Genomic DNA, 19,623 nt, shown 5'->3' on the forward strand with positions numbered 1-19,623 from the left:
AAGCAAATTATTTTGGCCTATTTTAACCCTGATGCTACACAGGCTATGATTCAACCACCCAAAACCTTTAGTGCTGACAAGTAGGAAAGACAGCATTAGATTTTCTGGGGTATTCCCTTTCAGTTGTTAGCACTGTAGTTGTTCCCACTCAGCTAGCCATGTACAGAAATCTGAGACAGGGAAATACCATCTGGAAGACTCTGAGCATTCTCCATGACCCACTCATTCTATCTATGGGGAAGGTTCTTCTCAAATGTCAAGTAATAAAAATAAAGTCAGTCTGACAGTAAAGGATGCCCAATGAAGAAAGAGAACATGAAAGCTTTTGCTGTCAATCAACTTCACACAGATGGCAAGAGGTTGGTGGGGAAGAGAGAGGAGGAAAGGTCCCTCTGGCAGACGATTAGGTACGTTAACCACTCAACTCAGAGGCAATAGTTTAATACAGTTTGGATTCTAATCATTTATATGTGGCGGTGCAAGGAACATATTATACGCCATCTTTGGCAGATGTAATCATATGGCCATGGATGATACATTAAGGTCTGGGACTCTATTTTTTCCCCAACATTTAAACATTTTTAATCTTTATGTATAATAAACCCCAAAGTGGTTAAAAATAATCTCTTACATTTAGTGTTCAATTTGTTTATTAATTAAATCATACTTTGAATTTCATAGCTCCAGACTTCAATTGCTGTTCTGGGGGAGAAGCATCACAGAGCAGATGGGCAGAGTGACATTTTTTAATTTTATTTATGTATTTAGATTTAAAGTATTAGGAAGACACCTATCCAATGCTCTAGTTAAATAAATACAATGCAATACTAGGATGAAACTTCCTGTTGTAGTGGGGCCCTACATTCCTGCATCTAGGATGCAGCACACAGAGTCCCAGTGCTGGGTGTGGACAGGTGATGGAGAACTTACTAGGTACTGGGGGAAAGGAACATTAAGCAGATATAGAGGGACAGGAGCTGCAGATGGCTGAGCCCTGCTTCTGAAGAGCTGTACGTGGGGAAGGGAGAACTGGCTTCCTGTCAGCACCTTCTAAACACTGTCTGCCTCCTTCCCCAGCAGCAGCTTCAGACAAGCTTGCCTCACTCTATCATTTCCACAGAGATAGCACCATGTGCCTGTCATCGGCTTGGCATCAGACACACGTGTAGGAGGGAAGTCAGTGAAAGCAGCATGGTACTTTTCCAAAGGGAAAGGCTGGAGTGACTGGGAAATGGACTGCAGCTGTCAGCAAGGGAAGCAGGTGGTTTCAGGCAGTGATTAAGGAGCAACTAAGGGAGTGCCTTGGTCATTCATCCCAGCTCTTGAACAACAGCACCTGTTTCACTGTCTGCCTGTGGCTCAACTCCTTCACGCCCACACTTCTTCTTAGCACTGCCCTACGTACCCCCAGCCAGACAGCAATGAGACTCAAGGACTCTCTCTGACCCCACGTAGCTCTGTGCTCATAGGTATTTGCACTGTCAAAATAGAAGTTGGGTTGGAAAAGCTGCATAGATTAATTTTTTAAAACCAGCTGGAAGTTCTCTAAAGAGAAGAATCAATAACATCATCAATAAAATGAACTTATGAACAATTTACAGCATATTTTTGGCCCTTGGATTTGAAAATTATGCTGTGTTCTTCCTTACTTGGGCATCATCTCCAGTTATCCTGACTGAACAGAGGTATACTACAGGAGTGGTTATGGTGAACTGAGGTATACATCTTGTCCAAGATTTTTAAAAAAGACCAGAAATTTTGGATGCCCACTCAATAGGGGTCTGACTATAGAAATTGTTGAGCATTGACTTCCTGAAAAATCAAGCCCCAATAAGTTGTCTCAAGTTGGGCACTCAAAATCACTAGCCATTTTTGAAAACCTTCACCTTCATTTTCACCCTCCCCGACTAGCAATGAACACTGAAAATTCTCATTTTTATAGTCAGTTTTCCTTAGTTTAACAACACTTTATTCAACATTTATTTAAAAATAAAAAATCTTTATTTTACTCTCAATATCTGTTTAATGAAGCACAGAATTAAAAAAAAGGTTTAACAGAGGAAATTGTTTAATAAAAACCTTGTGTGTACTTTATTTAAGTTATGAAGAGTTCAAGCTGACAACTTAAAATATTGCAACATGCATTAGGAAATGTAACACTTGACCACATTTTTTCTTCCCTTATCTCATGGAAAGTGACATTTTCAAAGTAATCAGCAACTAATCTAAAACCACCCTCTTTTCCTCCAGTGCCGTCTGTCAAGCCTACCCCTACATTCCTGCGCTTGACACAAAACTGACACCACATGCAGGGGAAAGTGGGCAGATTTTCAAGCTTTCATTTCTGGCAGGCAGTTGATGTAATGAATATCATGCTAACAGGAAGGGGTAGAATTTTTTCTTGGAGGGCCTTCCCAGTTCTTTCAGATATACATTTCTGCACAGGAAGATTACAGTAAACACATGTTCCTTCCCAGACTAAAATACAATTTTGTTTTTGTCTCCGATAGGTAAGTGCTCTCTTTTATTGCCTAGGGGTTTGGAAGTTTTTTGGCAGCCACTGACACCCCACAAAATGTATGCTACTGACAGCCCACACTGAGTGAAACATTTTATGGTCATAGCCTGCTGTCTGTTCTGCCAATATGGTACAGCTGTGCCTACCTACAGGTGCTAAATATCTTGGAGAACCCCTTTTGATGAAGATGAAATATGAACCACCAGTGGGTTTCCTCCCACACTTCATCTTCAATACATAAACAGAAATATTATAAAGCAAAAAACTATGCTAAGGCAATGGGAAAAAACTCCTCCTGAAAACTGCTTTACAAAACTCCTCCTTCCTTTAATTGTTAGTTTAAACATAAACAGTCATTAAGACAACATACCTCCATTAATGGCTACTTCACCAAGGCAGTTATTTGGCACTTTAGGTGAACAGCGCTTGTGACAATTGAACCTACAATCTGATTATTAAAAAAAAAAAAAAATTATTTTGTTGATTTCCTTTTTCACTGATACAATTACAGTTCTACACATAAAAGTTACCATCTCTGTCATTTGATTAATGTGAAGTTAACCTGAGGTGGCCAGAGAATGCTATGCTGGCCACATGCCAGCTGCCAATGCAACTCACAGGATACACACTCGAAGTTTTCCTGGGGTGTTTGGGCGGAGTGTTAGTTACGGCAATCTGGGTGGGGGCATGTTCAGAATGGAGGTGAAGTCCTAGCCTTATCCACGCGAAGACCCCAGGGCTTGGTTTAAAGACCTTTATTTGTCCTTCCAGGGAGCTAACTGCAGATCAGGCTGCAGTCTGATTAGTTGGTGCCACAGAATGGCGCACTATCTCCAATTCTGAAGACTGATACTGAGAATAAAAGAAATCTATCTAGGGTTTTAGAGAACAATATGACTATTCTTTACAATGGTACATCATTGTGTATGGTATTTCTAGGACATATTTAAGTGTTTGGTTGTTTCAGTAATTTTTCTCTCTGTTGTGATACTTTTAAACTTGGCTCAATTTGTCTTGTCTATTTTTTGCACATTTGTATATACAGTAGAACCTCAGAGTTATGAACTGACCGGTCAACCAACCATACCCCTCATTTTGAACAAGAAATACACAATCAGGCAGCAGCAGCAGAGAGAAAAAAAAAAGTAAATACAGTACAGTACTATGTTAAATGGTTTTACACTGGTTTAAGTCAGTTTACACCCACATCTTTAGTTAAACTGGTATAACTTTGACTTTAGACAAGGCCCTAGTCTAAGGTTTTGTCTATGCTGGCACTTTCATCATTAAAACTTTTGTCGCTGCGGGGTATGAAAAAAACCAGCCCTGAATGACAAGTTTTAATGACAAAAAGGGCCAGTGTGGACAGCGCTTCGTCGATGGGAGCCGTGCTCCTGGCAATGAAGCTACAGCCCCTCGTTGGGGGGTGGTTTTATTTTGTCGCGGGGAGAGCTCTCTCTCGGCAACAAAGAACAGCAACACTGCTTACCTTACAACAGCATGGCTGCAGCAGCATAGCTGTGCCATTGTAAGGTGCAGTGTAGACATAGCCTTAAACAGTTGCTTTCTAAGTATACTACTCAACATTACAAGGGGACTTAACTGTGTATAATTTAAACACAAAAAGGTTGTCTTCACTAAAGATAAAAGTGAAATGTTTGTTTTTCTAGCAGAGACAAGACCACTATATTAATATGTGCCAGCTCATCAAGTTGAACTACTAGCCTAGGCTTCAATTTGACCAGCTAACACGTACTAACATGCTACTTTCCTTGTCTACGTTAGAATTTTAAAACACATTAGTCAAAATATGTTAGCTAACATCTTATAAAATCCACATCCTTTTATCATAATCAAGACAAATCCTTAGGCCCTTAACTTTAAGCATGAGTCTTTGCAAGACTGAGGCCTTAAAGACACTTCAGATAGCTGTTGCTGTCACTAATCAATAAGGGATTATGATCATCACAACCAAAATATAAGCATGACTGTAACACTACATGGTAAATATTTTGAACTGTTATTATTGATGTTTCACATATTCAATTCTTATGCACCTGAATGGGTTCTTCCATTTGATTCTTGTAAATTGTTAACACACAAAAATATTAAAATAATTCAGTGAATCAAGTAAAGGATAGCCATATTGATGTTTTATACAAATTATAAATTACTGTACACTCAATTATTAATACATTCAGATTACAGCCTGAAAAGAATAGTATTATTAAAATTTCTGTGGTCTTCTCTTGTAATGTTGCAATTAGCACATTGTTGACCACACTTACCTTTACACTGCAAGCCCTGTCTAAAAAGCCCTTTGAGAAGCTTCTTACAGTACTGGCAAACTGTTGGGCGTGTGTAGGAGTGGATGACGAAAGTGTGAGGCACTTTAACCTTGGAAAGTAAAATCTTGTCTAGTTGAATAGGTCGTCCAATATAGGACTGTGAATTTGACCTCTTCTCTCGCCCAGTGAATGATTCAGATGGTGTCTTTTGCTGTAAATACAGACAGAAGAAATATTTTATACATATCTAGGTTAGTCACTGATTTTTAAAGACTGCAAGGTTCAAGCCCACTTGCTCCAAAATTAAAAAGTCTTTAATCTTAAAATGTAATTATATATAGCTAAGGAAAAATCGAATATTACCCTAAAATTCATACCTAAAGAAATCCATGACTTTGGGAAAACATCTGGATTTAAAGTAAATTATGCTAAATCTTAAATGCCAGCTATAATTTTGCCAGACTCTGAGAAGTTGTTCCTACAGAAAACATTTAGGTACAAACAGGAAATGAATTGTATACGATACCTGGGAATTAAGATCTCAAACACCCTAGAAGAGCTCAATGATTTCAATGTCAAATCACTACAGCAAATGTAAAAAGATCTGGAGTGCTAAGGGAAGTATGCAATTTCGTGGCTGGGAAGAACAGCCACAGTCAAAATGAACATTTTGCCAAGGATTTCTCTCTTGTTTCAAAATCTTCCTGTAATCACCCCAGATAAAATTCCAGCAGGAATATAGAGGATGATGTTAGAATGTATATGGAATAAGAAAAGACCAAGAATGAGTGCAACTATTTGCAGAGGCACATTAAACAGGGTGAGCTAGCTGTTCCAAATATTCTGTGATACTACGAAGCCAGCCAGCTCAAAGCAGTAAGAGAGTGTGTGTGTGTGTGTGTAACTGCAGCAGTGTAAATTTCATTATGCTACCGTGGATTAATAACGAAAATCACACCCTCCAGAAATATATACACATCCTTTAAAAAAAGGCTACTCTGTGGGTTTGGGATAGAACTAGAAATAAAAGAAGTTATTTTCTTTCACCAATGACACCCATTGCACACAATCCAGATCTTAACTCATATCACAACTCAGAAAGTTTTGAAGACCAGGAAAGGCATGGAACACATATTGCTGTCCAGCTATTCAGCAAAGAAACTTTAAAAATTTATTTAGAGAACAAAAACTTTAACTAGTCCACTCTCCCTTGGTATCAGTACTTTCAAGTTAGGCATTATGGGTCTCAAATTTCTAGAAAAGCTGTTTTCTACAGAAAAATAAACTCTAATAGAAGCAATGGTGTCTGACCAATTAGGAAAACATCAAAATAACACCTAATTTTTTTCAATCTTTGCCAACAACTTTCCTAGCAGTCTGGGGAAAAGACATGATTAGACAAATTACCCCAGAGAATGAGGGTTTGATTTGGAAAAGAGGAACAGCAACCTCAGTGTGTAGCACAATAAAAGACAATTTCTTTAAGATACTGTTTCAATGGTATCTCCCACCAGTCATGTTTTCATATATATATAAGAGAATATATGCATATATGGTGGACATGCTCAGTCATTAAAGAGTACTGGGGTGTAATCTGTAACCAAACATCACAAATTATTGGCTATTTATTACTAGGGCTGTCAATTAATCGCAGTTAAGTCATGCGACTAACTAAAAAAAAATTAATTGCGATTAATCACAGTTTTAATCACACTGTTTAACAATAGAATCCCAATTGAAATTTATTAAATATTTTTCTATGTTTTTCTACATTTTCAAATATATTGACTTCAATTACAACACAGAATACAAAGTGTACAGTGCTCACTTTATATTATTTTTATTACAAATATTTGTACTGTAAAAATAAAAAATACTATTTCTTTTATCAATTCACCTCACACAAATACTGTAGCGCACTCTCTATTGTGAAAGTGCAACTTACAAATGTAGATTTTTTTGTTATATAACTGCACTCAAAAACAAAATTTCAAACTTCAGAGCCTACAAGTGTATTCAGTCCTACTTCTTGGTCAGCCAACTGCTAAGACAAACAAGTTTGTTGACATTTACTGGAGATTATATTGCCCTTCTCTTATTTACAATGTCACCTGAAAGTGAGGACAAGTGTTCATTGGCATGGCACTTTTGTAGCCAGCCTTGCAAGTTATTTACGTGCCAGATATGCTAAACATTCATATACCCCTTTATGCTTCAGCCACCATTCCAGAGGACACGCTTCCATACTGATGTCACTCGTTAAAAAAAATGCATTAATTAAATTTTTGACTGAACTCCTTGGGGGAGAATTGTATGCCTTTTGCTCTGTTTTACTTGCATTCTGCCATATATTTCATGTTATAACAATCTTGGATGATGACCCAGCACATGTTGTTCATTTTAAGAACAATTTCACTGTAGATTTGACAAAACACAAAGAAGGTACCAATGTGAGGTTTCTAAGAATATATACAGCACTTGACTCAAGGTTTAAGAATCTGAAGTGCCTTCCAAAATCTGAGAGGGATGACATGTGGAGCATGCATTCACATGTCTTAAAAGAGCAACACTCCGATGTGGAAACTACAGAACCCGAACCACCAAAAAAACAAACAAACAAACAAAAAAACACCCCACAATCTTCTGCTGGTGGCATTGGACTCAAATAATGAAAATGAACATGCATTGGTCTGCACTGTTTTGAATCATTATCGAGCAGAACCCATCATCAGCATAGATGCATGTCCTCTGGAATGGTGGTTGAAACATGAAGGAACATATGAATCTTTAGCACATCTGCCACGTAAATATCTTGCAACACCGGCTACGACAGTGCCATGCAAATGCCTGTTCTCACTTTCAGGTGACACTGTAAACAAGAAGTGGGCAGCCTTATCTCCTGCAAATGTAAACAAACTTGTTTGTCTGAGCGATTGGCTGAACAAGAAGTAGAACTGAGTGGACTTGTAGGCGCTAAAGTTTTACATTGTTTTATTTTTGAATGCAGGTTTTTTTTGCGTAATTCTACATTTGTAAGTTCAACTTTCATGATAAAGAGACTGTAATGGGGGACTTGAAATATACTATTTCTTTTGTTTTTTTTTACAGTGCAAGTATTTGTAATAAAAATAAATATAAAGTGAGCACTACACATTTTCTATTCTGTGTTGTAATTCAAATCAATATATTTGAAAATGTAGAAAACATCTAAAAATATTTAATAAATTTCAATTGGGATTCTATTGTTAAAATAAAAAGGTGGCTTTAAAATAAATAAAATCGATTAATAAAATGTATAGTAACCATGCTGCCCTACCCATATCTGAGCCCACTTTCCATAAATTAGAATGGTATTGAACACGATCTTTCCCAAAGCTTGGAGCATATATTTCATTAAAAGAGTTGGTTAAAAATTTGGTCAAAGCCCAATTTTTCAGTTACAAATGGCTTTTTGGCCAAAAGGAAACCAGTTTACGAAAAATGTACATTAAATGTTTCCGCAAAAACATTTTGGCTCTTTAGCAAGAAGTCATAATTCAAAAAAAATTCAGTAACATTTTCAGTGTTCAATAACTTTTTTTGAAACCACAACTGCTTTGAAAACCTGTTTTAGTGAAAAACTGCAAAGAAAAAAAATGCAGAAAATGAAAAAGAAAAAACAAGATTTTAAATCTATTTTTTTAGATTTTTTCCATCAAAAACTAATTGCCATTTTTCAATTAGCTCTATTTATCAACCTTCATATTATCAAACCAGCCACTCTCAAATGATTCCTGAGGGGCTAGAATGGCAGCCCATAGAAAAATCTGAACAAAAAGATGTAGCCTATATTCTCACTAAATGTATTTAAATGTTTATATGGTAGGATCACATTTCACAGCAAAAGGTCTGAGATGGAGAATTGCCCAACCACTGCTTACATTAACTTCTTCCTATGACAGGACAGACAGCTGAAGCATATCTACAGTTACCAGTTAGAGCAGAGCAGTAGAAGCTGGGTCTAACTAATTAGGGCTAGGGTCATTTAAGGCTTAGCAGATAGTAACAAGCACTTTGATGACACCTGGAAATGAATGGCAGGTAATAGAGTACAGACCAAAGGTGCCATGCCCTAGCAAGCTGCCCTACCTAAAAGACAGGCAGTTGTACATTGTACTAACTGAAGCCTCAAAATGGCCTTCAAAGTTACCTTCAGATTTAGGTTGTTGTAATTGTCTATCCTCAAAATAACAATAATAATATAGTTACTATAGCAATGTCTGTATCTGAGAGGACTATATGCAATCTCCTGGCCAGCAAAAGATGAAAGAACTTTCTGCATCTTGCTATCTGAGAATCCAGGTGCACAGAGGAGTCTGCAACACCTTGAGCTAGAAAGCTCCAATAGGAGGGGGGCAGCTGAGCAGTTGTCCGTTTTGCCAATGTTTTCCCTACTGTGTGTCTTCAATACAGATCTCCCTGCCAAAAAGCATCACATCCCTCCAAAAGCTAGCTAGCTTCCTGTAGGAAGGTGGTGTGGTTCCCCGGTGCCCTGGAGGGGAACAAGCTCCACTGGACACCACAGTGGGCAGAGCCAGAGCACTCCAAGCCTGCCCCCAAGAGGGTCAGAGGCTGGACAGGAAGTATAAGAGCCCAACCTCAGTGCTCACTCAGGAGGCAGCTGCCAGAGAGGCCAGATGCCTCTGGCCCAGCTCCCGCTGGGGAGACTACAACAACCAGTGGCGGACCTAAGGACTGGGACCTAGAGATTGGCCCGATCGGCCAGTACTCAACACAGGTCAGTGTGTGGGAGAGTCACGGAGCCTAGCCCGTGCCAGCTACCCAGAAGAGTTGCCAAGCCTACCCTGTGCCAGCCCCCCTGAGGATCCCTAGCAGCCAAAGGCCCGCTGCTGTGTCAGTGGGGATCGTGGCCGCAACACACTGACATGGGTTCCGGCTGTGCTGCAGCCAGACTTGGGTCAGCTGCCCCCGGGCTACTTCCCAACTCCCACTCTGGAGGTACCTGAGTCAAGGTGAAGCCTGGGTGAGCTATTTACCTGTGTTTGCTCAGCCCCGGCCTGAGCTCTGACTCTTTGCTGCCCCGCCCTGACCCAGGGTCTGGGCTTATTAATTGCTAATTGTTCCCTGTGTTTGCTCAGCCTCCTGTTGGATGGCTTGAGCCAGGACTCCTGTGGCCCAACCAATTCCCCAAGGGGCCGTGCAAGGACTAAAGGAGGCGGTGTGGTTCCCAGCCGTTCCGGAGAGGGATGAAGCCCGACAAACCCTCTCTACACTTCCATGCTGTGAGCAGCATTCATCTCTTTGCACAGTTGAGAAATCTGCTTGTTTCCCAGTTTAGAGCTGCTGATTGCTAGATCCATCCCTTTAGCAGGCCATGATCCCCAAATTCATCTGGAACCTCAACTGTACCTTGTTTGTGCAATGCACTCTTGTCAGATCAGGGAAATGTATACAATATATGCACTGTTCCCCTTCTTTCCTAATTTATGACTCAGCTACACATGACCACTATACACTTGCTCCAATTCATGGCGTATAGCAGAGAGAGACATTTGATCCTTCCAGTACAGACAGAAATCATCAAGTTTAGAAATCATCAAGTTCTATCCTACGGGACTGCAAAGTTTTACAGTGCAGTTACAGTACACGCTCTGCTATTAACCCTTTCATAGAATATCAGGGTTGGAAGGGACCTCAGGAGGTCATTTAGTCCAACCCCCTGCTCAAAGCAGGACCAATCCCCAACTAAATCATCCCAGCCAGGGCTTTGTCAAGCCTGACCTTAAAAACTTCTAAGGAAGGAGATTCTACCACCTCCCTAGGTAACGCATTCCCGTGTTTCACCACCCTCCTAGTGAAAAAGCTTTTCCTAATATCCAACCTAAACCTCCCCCACTGCAACTTGAGACCATTACTCTTTGTCCTGTCCTCTTCTACCACTGAGAATAGTCTAGAACCATCCTCTCTGGAACCACCTCTCAGGTAGTTGAAAGCAGCTATCAAATCCCCGCTCATTCTTCTCTTCTGCAGACTAAACAATCCCAGTTCCCTCAGCCTCTCCTCATAAGTCATGTGATCCAGACCCCTAATCATTTTTGTTGCCCTTCGCTGGACTCTCTCCAATTTATCCACATCCTTCTTGTAGTGTGGGGCCCAAAACTGGACACAGTACTCCAGATGAGGCCTCACCAATGTCAAATAGAGGGGAACGATCACGTCCCTCGATCTGCTCGCTATGCCCCTACTTATACATCCCAAAATGCCATTGGCCTTCTTGGCAACAAGGGCACACTGCTGACTCATATCCAGCTTCTCGTCCACTGTCATCCCTAGGTCCTTTTCCGCAGAACTGCTGCCTAGCCATTCGGTCCCTAGTCTGTAGCTGTGCATTGGGTTCTTCCGTCCTAAGTGCAGGACCCTGCACTTATCCTTATTGAACCTCATCAGATTTCTTTTGGCCCAATCCTCCAATTTGTCTAGGTCCCTCTGTATCCTATTCCTGCCCTCCAGCGTATCTACCACTCCTCCCAGTTTAGTATCATCCGCAAATATGCTGAGAGTGCAATCCACACCATCCTCCAGATCATTTATGAAGATATTGAACAAAACCGGCCCCAGGACTGACCCCTGGGGCACTCCACTTGACACCGGTTGCCAACTAGACATGGAGCCATTGATCACTGCCCGTTGAGCCCGACAATCTAGCCAAGTTTCTACCCACCTTATAGTGCATTTATCCAGCCCATACTTCTTTAACTTGCTGACAAGAATACTGTGGGAGACCATGTCAAAAGCTTTGCTAAAGTCAAGAAACAATACATCCACTGCTTTCCCTTCATCCACAGAACCAGTAATCTCATCATAGAAGGTGATTAGATTAGTCAGGCATGACCTTCCCTTGGTGAATCCATGCTGTCTGTTCCTGATCACTTTCCTCTCATGTAAGTGCTTCAGGATTGATTCTTTGAGGACCTGCTCCATGATTTTTCCAGGGACTGAGGTGAGGCTGACTGGCCTGTAGTTCCCAGGATCCTCCTTCTTCCCTTTTTTAAAGATTGGCACTACATTAGCCTTTTTCCAGTCATCCGGGACTTCCCCCGTTCGCCACGAGTTTTCAAAGATAATGGCCAAAGGCTCTGCAATCACAGCCGCCAATTCCTTCAGCACTCTCGGATGCAATTCGTCCGGCCCCATGGACTTGTGCAAGTCCAGCTTTTCTAAATAGTCCCTAACTACCTCTTTCTCCACAGAGGGCTGGCCATCTATTCCCCATGTTGTGATGCCCAGGGCAGCAGTCTGGGAGCTGACCTTGTTTGTGAAGACAGAGGCAAAAAAAGCATTGAGTACATTAGCTTTTTCCACATCCTCTGTCACTAGGTTGCCTCCCTCATTCAGTAAGGGGCCCACACTTTCCTTGGCTTTCTTCTTGTTGCCAACATACCTGAAGAAACCCTTCTTGTTACTCTTGACATCTCTCGCTAGCTGCAGCTCCAGGTGTGATTTGGCCCTCCTGATTTCATTCCTACATGCCCGAGCAATATTTTTATACTCTTCCCTGGTCATATGTCCAACCTTCCACTTCTTGTAAGCTTCTTTTTTATGTTTAAGATCCGCTAGGATTTCACCGTTAAGCCAAGCTGGTCGCCTGCCATATTTACTATTTTTTCGACATATCGGGATGGTTTGTCCCTGTAACCTCAACAGGGATTCCTTGAAATACAGCCAGCTCTCCTGGACTCCTTTCCCCTTCACGTTAGTCCCCCAGGGGATCCTACCCATCCGTTCCCTGAGGGAGTCGAAGTCTGCTTTCCTGAAGTCCAGGGTCCGTATCCTGCTGCTTACCTTTCTTCCCTGTGTCAGGATCCTGAACTCAACCATCTCATGGTCACTGCCTCCCAGATTCCCATCCACTTTTGCTTCCCCTACTAATTCTTCCCGGTTTCCTTTCCTTCCTTAGCTTTAGGAATGCACGCAAGGAAGCAGCTCTACATATAACAAACAGGTGACAGTTTAGAGTTATATTTATTTATTCTTTTCAGTCAATAGTGTGACTCACTTAACATTTCCCAGAAAGTTTCAAGTTACAAAAAAATATGGAGAGAACATACAAGCTGTAATTTTAGAGACCAGAGGTCAGAACTGTGACACTGGCAGACCAGATGCCAGCTCCAGCAAAGGCCCTTAGGTCCCAACTGACACCGATAGATACATAGCTGGACATTCCCTGGCTGGCTCACCTGTGTGTTCGTATTGTTAAAATAGGTACTAGAGTTCAAAAAATATGTTTAGTGTTTAGCCTTCATGAAGTGCTTGTAAATTGCTGCATGCATTAATCTCACTTATAGTATTTGTACCCTATGTTACAAGGTACTATTGAAGTGTTTTGTTCTGTAATTGTAAATCAGACAGAGAAACATTAACAGGTGTGAAATACTAGTCTCCAATAGGAGGTGTTATCTCCTTCCCAACAAAGGCACATCAGTAGAACCCTGCATTGATACTAAAATGTGGATCTGCATTCAATCGGCATCTGCTAGTATTAACCCACGATCCACGAGCTGTCTTTTACCTGTATCCCCAGCAGCAAGCTGTCGCCCAAGGGCATCATGTGCTACTCCTGGGGACTTGTGAGCAACAGCATGCAGCAGTAGTGCATGTTGCACCACGGTGGCGTGAAGGGGTGGAATGCTGGGGCCCCGCCTGCTTCAATCCCCATCACCGGGGGTGGGCCCTGTTGCCTAGGAGCTGGCAGCCAGGCCTGGGAGTGGGAGCACAGGCAGTGTTGCCAGGCCATGGTGGGGATGCTGGTGCTGCCAGGGGGCCTGAGCTGCTGGACAGGAAGTGGAATGGCGAGCGGGTGCGGGACAATCCCAATTCTGACCTGCCTCCCAATCCCAGTCACTGGCTGCTGGCTGGCAGCCCTGAGCACGCTGTGCTCCCCGGGCTGCCCTAGCCGGATGCCACCGGCCAGGCGCCGCTGGTGAGTAGAGCCCTGCACAGTTGTATCTGCATCCAATCCACTATCCGCAAACATGGTCTGTGGATATCTGCATCCAGGGACGCGGATATGTGCAGATCTGAAGCAGATATACATGGATTTGCAGGGCTCTATCCATCAACATTAGACTTTGCTGATTGTTCTTCCTCCACAACGAAGAGATGTGCAAGTGAATTCCTCCCATTAGCTGATCTGGCTGCTCCGAGAATAAGATTAAAAAACCCCCAAAAGAAACAACTGTCTCTCTGTGCTGCTTGGACACTCAAGGGTAAGGTTTTCCAGGCATAAGCAAAAGATTCCCAGTGTTAGCCTGGGTTGCCTTAAGGGACATATAGAGCAAGGGTGGCCAAACTGTGGCTTGTGAGCCACATGTGGCTCTTTTACAGTTAAAGTGTGGCTCTGGAGCTCCCCCCCCATACATCTCCTCCCATTCTCCCCCTATCAGACTGGCAGTGGTGGAGAGAGCTCGGGAACTCTGTCTTGCAGTAGGGTTGTGGGGTAAGGGCTTATGCCCAGAAGGGTGTGCCTGCCAGGGCTTGGGGCTTCAGAAAGAGTGGGGCTGAAGCCCCAAGCCCCGCAGATGCCTCCTCTGGGGCAGAAGCCCTGAACCCCAGCAAGTGTGCACTGGCTTTCAAACTTCTAAAGATTGTTATATGCAACTCAGAGGGTCATAAATTTGGACACCCTGATACAGAGGTTGCTTATTATAAAAGCTTCTATTACCTTTTGAAACATAAGACAAACTCATTTTTGTACATATGTTTACCTGCTTTAACCTTGTAAAGTAACTCTTATTTTCTTTTCCTAATTGTCTTTGCTATGAGATCTAAAGTGCAATTGACCTGGGGTAAGTGACTGGTCCTTTAGGACTGGAAGTAACCTGAATATTGTTGTGATTTTCAGTGTGAGAAACCATCAACCCAAGGAGACGGTCAGTGACTCCATGGTTAGGCTGTTATAGTGTTTGAGGAGTTTATATTTGGTACTTGGTTGGTGAAATCCAAGTATAGATATCAGTCAATTTGGGGTTTGTGCCCTGAGGCTGGTACTCACCATCTTGAGCCACTGTAGGACAGCTTGACAAGAACATTAAAAGCCAACTGGATAAAAACCAAATATTTTTGGTTTCTTCAAGGCTGGCCTTACCATGAGATGAACTGAGGCAACCGCCTCAGGTGCTAGACTGGGCGGGGGGTGCCACTAGGACCCAGAGTGTAGAAAATTGTGTCTGCTGCATATGTATTCTCTCTGCTCTAGATGCACGGAAATGGTGGAGTGCTGTGCTGGAGGAAGGAGGGCACAAGAGACATAACAGGCAGGCAGGAGAAAAGGTGAGAGGGAATAACAGAAAGCAGCAGGAGCTGCAGGGAGAGAGGAGGAGGAGCCTCTTATGTACCTCTCTAGCACCCCCAGGATCCTGGACTGATTAACACCAGCTTCTCAGGGAGCTTCCTGTTTCCTGCTGCTTCCCTGAACCCACTTGAGGAGAACAGGCAGTCAACTGAAGTAGTAGGAGTCAGTTAGACCCTTAAGACGCTGATATCTTCCCTCACTCAGGCCCTGCTACCAGCCTGCTTATTTGTCCCCTTCAATTGAGTAAGAGCCACTATAGCTGGCGCAGAACAGCAGTCATGAGTGAAAGAAGAAAACACCCCTCTGGGGCAGCATTCAGAAAAAAAGCAAAGGAAGATTTTCTAAATAAGCAGGAAGGAGCTCTCCTGAGATACATAGACAAAAATGTTCATGGTGAGCCTTCCGGCCCCAGTGAGGATGTGAGTGGTGAGGAGGTGCCTGATCTTCCAGTTAGTCAGAGTTCAGCTGACCTGGCAGCTACTGCAGCATCCATATCTCCATCTCAAATGGATGTAACCATGCACATTCTTGAAGAAAAGTGTAGATCAGAGAAGAGTGTGGTGGAGGCGCAAGAAACAGCTGCTGCTGAGTTTAGTTCCTTAAGTCTAGATGATCCAGGACTGTGGACCCACTTGAGCAGTAGCCTGAGAGACTTCCTTGTACTGCATAGGCCACAGCAAGTGAAAAACTTCACGTTCCCCAAGACAATGAAAATAGAAGTTTCCATCCAACACATTACTGGCGTGAACTCCCCAATGGTGACAAAGTGGAGAGGCCGTGGCTCATGTACTCAAACCCAGAATGCTGCATACTATTTTTGTTGCAAACTCTTCCAGTCTAATGTTCCAGCCACATTGGGTTCTATAGGAACAAAGGACTGGAAAAATCTGGCTAGACACTGTGGCATGCCATGAGAAGGCAGCAAATCACCAGAGAGCATTCCATAGGTGGAAAGAGCTTGAGATGAGACTAAGGTTAAAGGCCACCATAGATGATCAGCATCAAGAGAAGTTTGCATCAGAGTCTCTTTACTGGCAAAATGTTCTGAAAAGGCTGATAAGCATTCTGACAATGGCAGCTACCCAAAACCTAGCACTGTGTGGCACTTCAGATCAGCTGTGTTGTGCCAAACAATGGAAACTTCCTTAACATTGCTGATGCCTCAGTTTGATGCTCTAGGAGCATCTAGGAAGAGTCACCACACAAGAAATGTACACACACCACTACCTTGGAAAAAACATTCAAAATGAAATCATAGTTACTGGCAAAAAAAGTCAAAGAGAGGGCTGTGGCAGATCTGAAGTCAGCAAGATATTATTCTGTTGTTCTGGACTGCACACCTACATCAGCCATATGGAACAAATGACTTTAATGGTGCATTTTGTAACAACAACAGAACCTAGTGAAAATGTCCCTGCAATGATGGTCAGAGAGCATTTTCTAGAATTTATTGACATTGATGATACTACAGGAGCTGGTATGACAAACGTGCTTCTTTAAAAACTGGAAGATACGGGAATTGCGATAGCTGACATGAGAGGTCAGGGCTACGGTAATGGTGCCAAGATGAGAGGAAAGAGCAGAGGAGTGCAGACACGGATCCGAGAGTTAAACCCTCGAGCTTTTTTTGTCCCATGCAGTTCTCATTCATTGAACTTGGTGGTCAGTGAAGCAGCACCAGCTTCTAGTGAGGCTGCTGAATTTTTTAATGTAATTCAAATCATCTATGTATTTTTCTCTGCATCAAGTGAATGGCAAATTTTGAAGCAACATCTGGGAACATCCTCTGACACTGAAACCACTGAGTGCCACATGATGGGAAAGTCGAGTGGAGGTGATAAAGCTTAACACACACCAAATTGGGAAGATACATGATGCCATAGTTGCCATTATGGAGGACAATGCTATGACCGGAACTGTTTGTGGGAGAACAGTGGCAGAGGGAAATGGATTCACGAGAAACATACATAACTTCAAATTTCTGTGTGTCTTAGTGTTGTGGCATGACATACTGTTTGAAATAAATGTTGTAAGCAAGAGACTCCAAGGTGTTCACCTTGATATATCTGGAGCAATGGAACAACTTGACAAAGCAAAGTCATACCTACAGTCTTACTGGTCACATAAGGGATTTCAAAACATTCTGAAGCGTGCACAGAAGTTGGCAGAGGAACGTCACACTGAAGCTATTTTCCCACCCATTCAAGAATACAAGAGTCCCCGAAGAAGAAGACATTTTCATTACGAGGCATGGGATAATCCCGTAAGAGACCCCAAACAACAATTCAAAGTTGAATTCTTTAACCAGGTGCTAGATTGTGCAATTCAGCCAACTGAACGTTTCATGCAGTTCAAGGAACACAGCAGTATATTTCGGATGTTGTATGATATTCCAAAACTCCTCACCCTACCTGAAGAAGACCTACATCAGCAATACAGGGCACTAGAGACACTGACACATGACATGAACGATATTGATGCGAGTGGTTTAGGTGATGAACTGAAAGCCCTTTCAAGATGCATTTCAGCAGGATCAACTCCAAAGGCTGTTCTGGAATATATGTGCACAAATAAGATTACCACCCTCTTCTCAGATGCTTTTGTTGCTCTGTGCATACTTCTAATACTTTCTGTAATAGTTGCCAGTGGAGAACACAGCTTCTCCAAGCTGAAATTAATAAAAACACATCTACGCTTCACAATGACACAGAGGATGGTCAGCCTTGCAACCATCTCAACAGAGCATGAGCTGGCCCAGACTGTGGACCTTCAGGAAGCAGTTCAGTCTTTGCCATGGAAAGCACCACTTTGATTATTCAAACAGATAAAAATGCCAGTGTTTACAATGCAGACAAGAAAAGTTACATTTGCTGTTCAGATGTTTGAAAATTAAGTGTTACTTAAAATTTTTGAACGAGGCATTTTAAGTTGTTAATTCTCCTTTATTGGGGTAGGTAGCAGAGCAGTATCATGAGAGGAGTAGAATATGAAGAAGGCAGAATTGAGACCTTTCAAAGTTTTGACCCAAGCGAGGGGGCATGGAGGCACCATTTGAGCTCCCCGCCTCAGGTGCCAAAATGTTGTGGGCCGGCCCTGGGTTTCTTTGCAAGAGCTGACATTTCCAGTGCAAAATAAACAATTTATTCTGTCAGATACTTCAATAAAAACAGCCCATACATTTTAAAATTTAAGAGCCTTTTTAAAATTTGTACATTTAAAAAAGTGCTTTTTTCAACCAGTCTCTTAAGCTGTATTTCTACAAGGACATTTAGTAATTTGTGGACTGTATATGAAACTTCCTGTGACTGAAACAAAGTGAAAACCTTTCTTCAGCCAACACCTCCCATTTTGGTTTATAGATCCATTTTCCAAGGAATTTTGTAGGTTTCTCTTTAAGTACTTGCACTTAATGGGTCTGTAAAAACCACCGGGCTAAGCAACAGCTTAAAGCTAGAACAGAGTAAATAGGATTGTGTCAACCTAAGTGAAGTCATGATGAACTATCACTTTTTTACAAGCCCAGTTATGAAATGCTGGCCCTCCACACCCACAGCAAGTCCTTTGGCAGGGGAATCTGCCTGGTTCTGCAGCACAAGGAAATGTGGGAGCACAGTGTGAGCACATGCAGTGAATGGCAGAGAGCCCCACTCCACACAAGTTCTCTACGTGGCACAATTCAGGAGGAATGGGCAAGTCAGAGGATGGGTTAGAGATTTTGCTGCTACATGGATCCCCTGGCCCTCACCTCTCCCTTGGGGTGGTATAAAGGGCAAGCAGAGGATACTTTAGCCATTATGCCTCAATAACATCCTCCCAAGCATCTGCCCATTCCCAGGCCCAGATACTGAGCTCTGGATTTGCCCTTTTGCTCACACAGGACACAATCAATGATACACATGCCACACTGCGTTTTAATCTGAGCACTTTCTACTTTTGAAGAAACTAATCCTTGAAAGGGTTGCCTTATTTTTTAACCTGTTGTCTGCAGAGCATTTTTCACAATGCCCTACTGTCTGACTTGGTCTTGAAAAGTGGACTATTTTTGGATCCTTTCACATGCAGTGACATGGTTTTTTTTTATTATTATTATTATATTTAAATTGGAAGGGACAGATGGAAAGGTTTAAGTATGGTGGAAGGGGAATAGCAACATTCAGAAACATTCAGTTTGCTTTCATTTCATTATATTATAGGCACAAACTAGAGTTCCAATTTACAAGTCTTGTCACTAGAACTACATACTGAAAGCCTTATTCTATTCTTTTGAATTTGCCTAGCATATGCTCATCTATTGTCACCTAGCTTTGTTATGTCCCTCTGGAGTCCCTCATAACCCAGTCTTGCCTTGATTAAGATAAATAAACTTTTATCATCTGTAAATTTTGCCACCTCAATCTTCATCTCCCTTTTTCAAAACAATTTATATAATAAACAACACAGATGCCTTGAGACACCCAAATATTAAC

General features: G+C 42.1%; 1 protein-coding gene across 2 annotated transcripts in view; it reads right to left on the reverse strand.

Moving 5' to 3' along the window:
* The window catches only part of PRKD1 (protein kinase D1), a 293,158-nt gene that overhangs the window by 39,519 nt on the left and 234,016 nt on the right, over window positions 1-19,623 (reverse strand). For both annotated transcript variants that reach the window (XM_084630653.1, XM_084630652.1), the window contains 2 exons: window positions 4,807-5,017; window positions 2,889-2,966 (listed from right to left, as the gene is read on the reverse strand). In XM_084630653.1, the coding sequence (XP_084486779.1) occupies window positions 2,889-2,966; window positions 4,807-5,017 (289 nt within the window). The remainder of the gene's footprint in view (window positions 1-2,888; window positions 2,967-4,806; window positions 5,018-19,623) is intronic.

Source organism: Lepidochelys olivacea, assembly GCF_965140295.1.
Source record: "Lepidochelys olivacea isolate rLepOli2 genome assembly, chromosome: 6".
NCBI classification, from domain to species: Eukaryota; Metazoa; Chordata; order Testudines; family Cheloniidae; genus Lepidochelys; species Lepidochelys olivacea.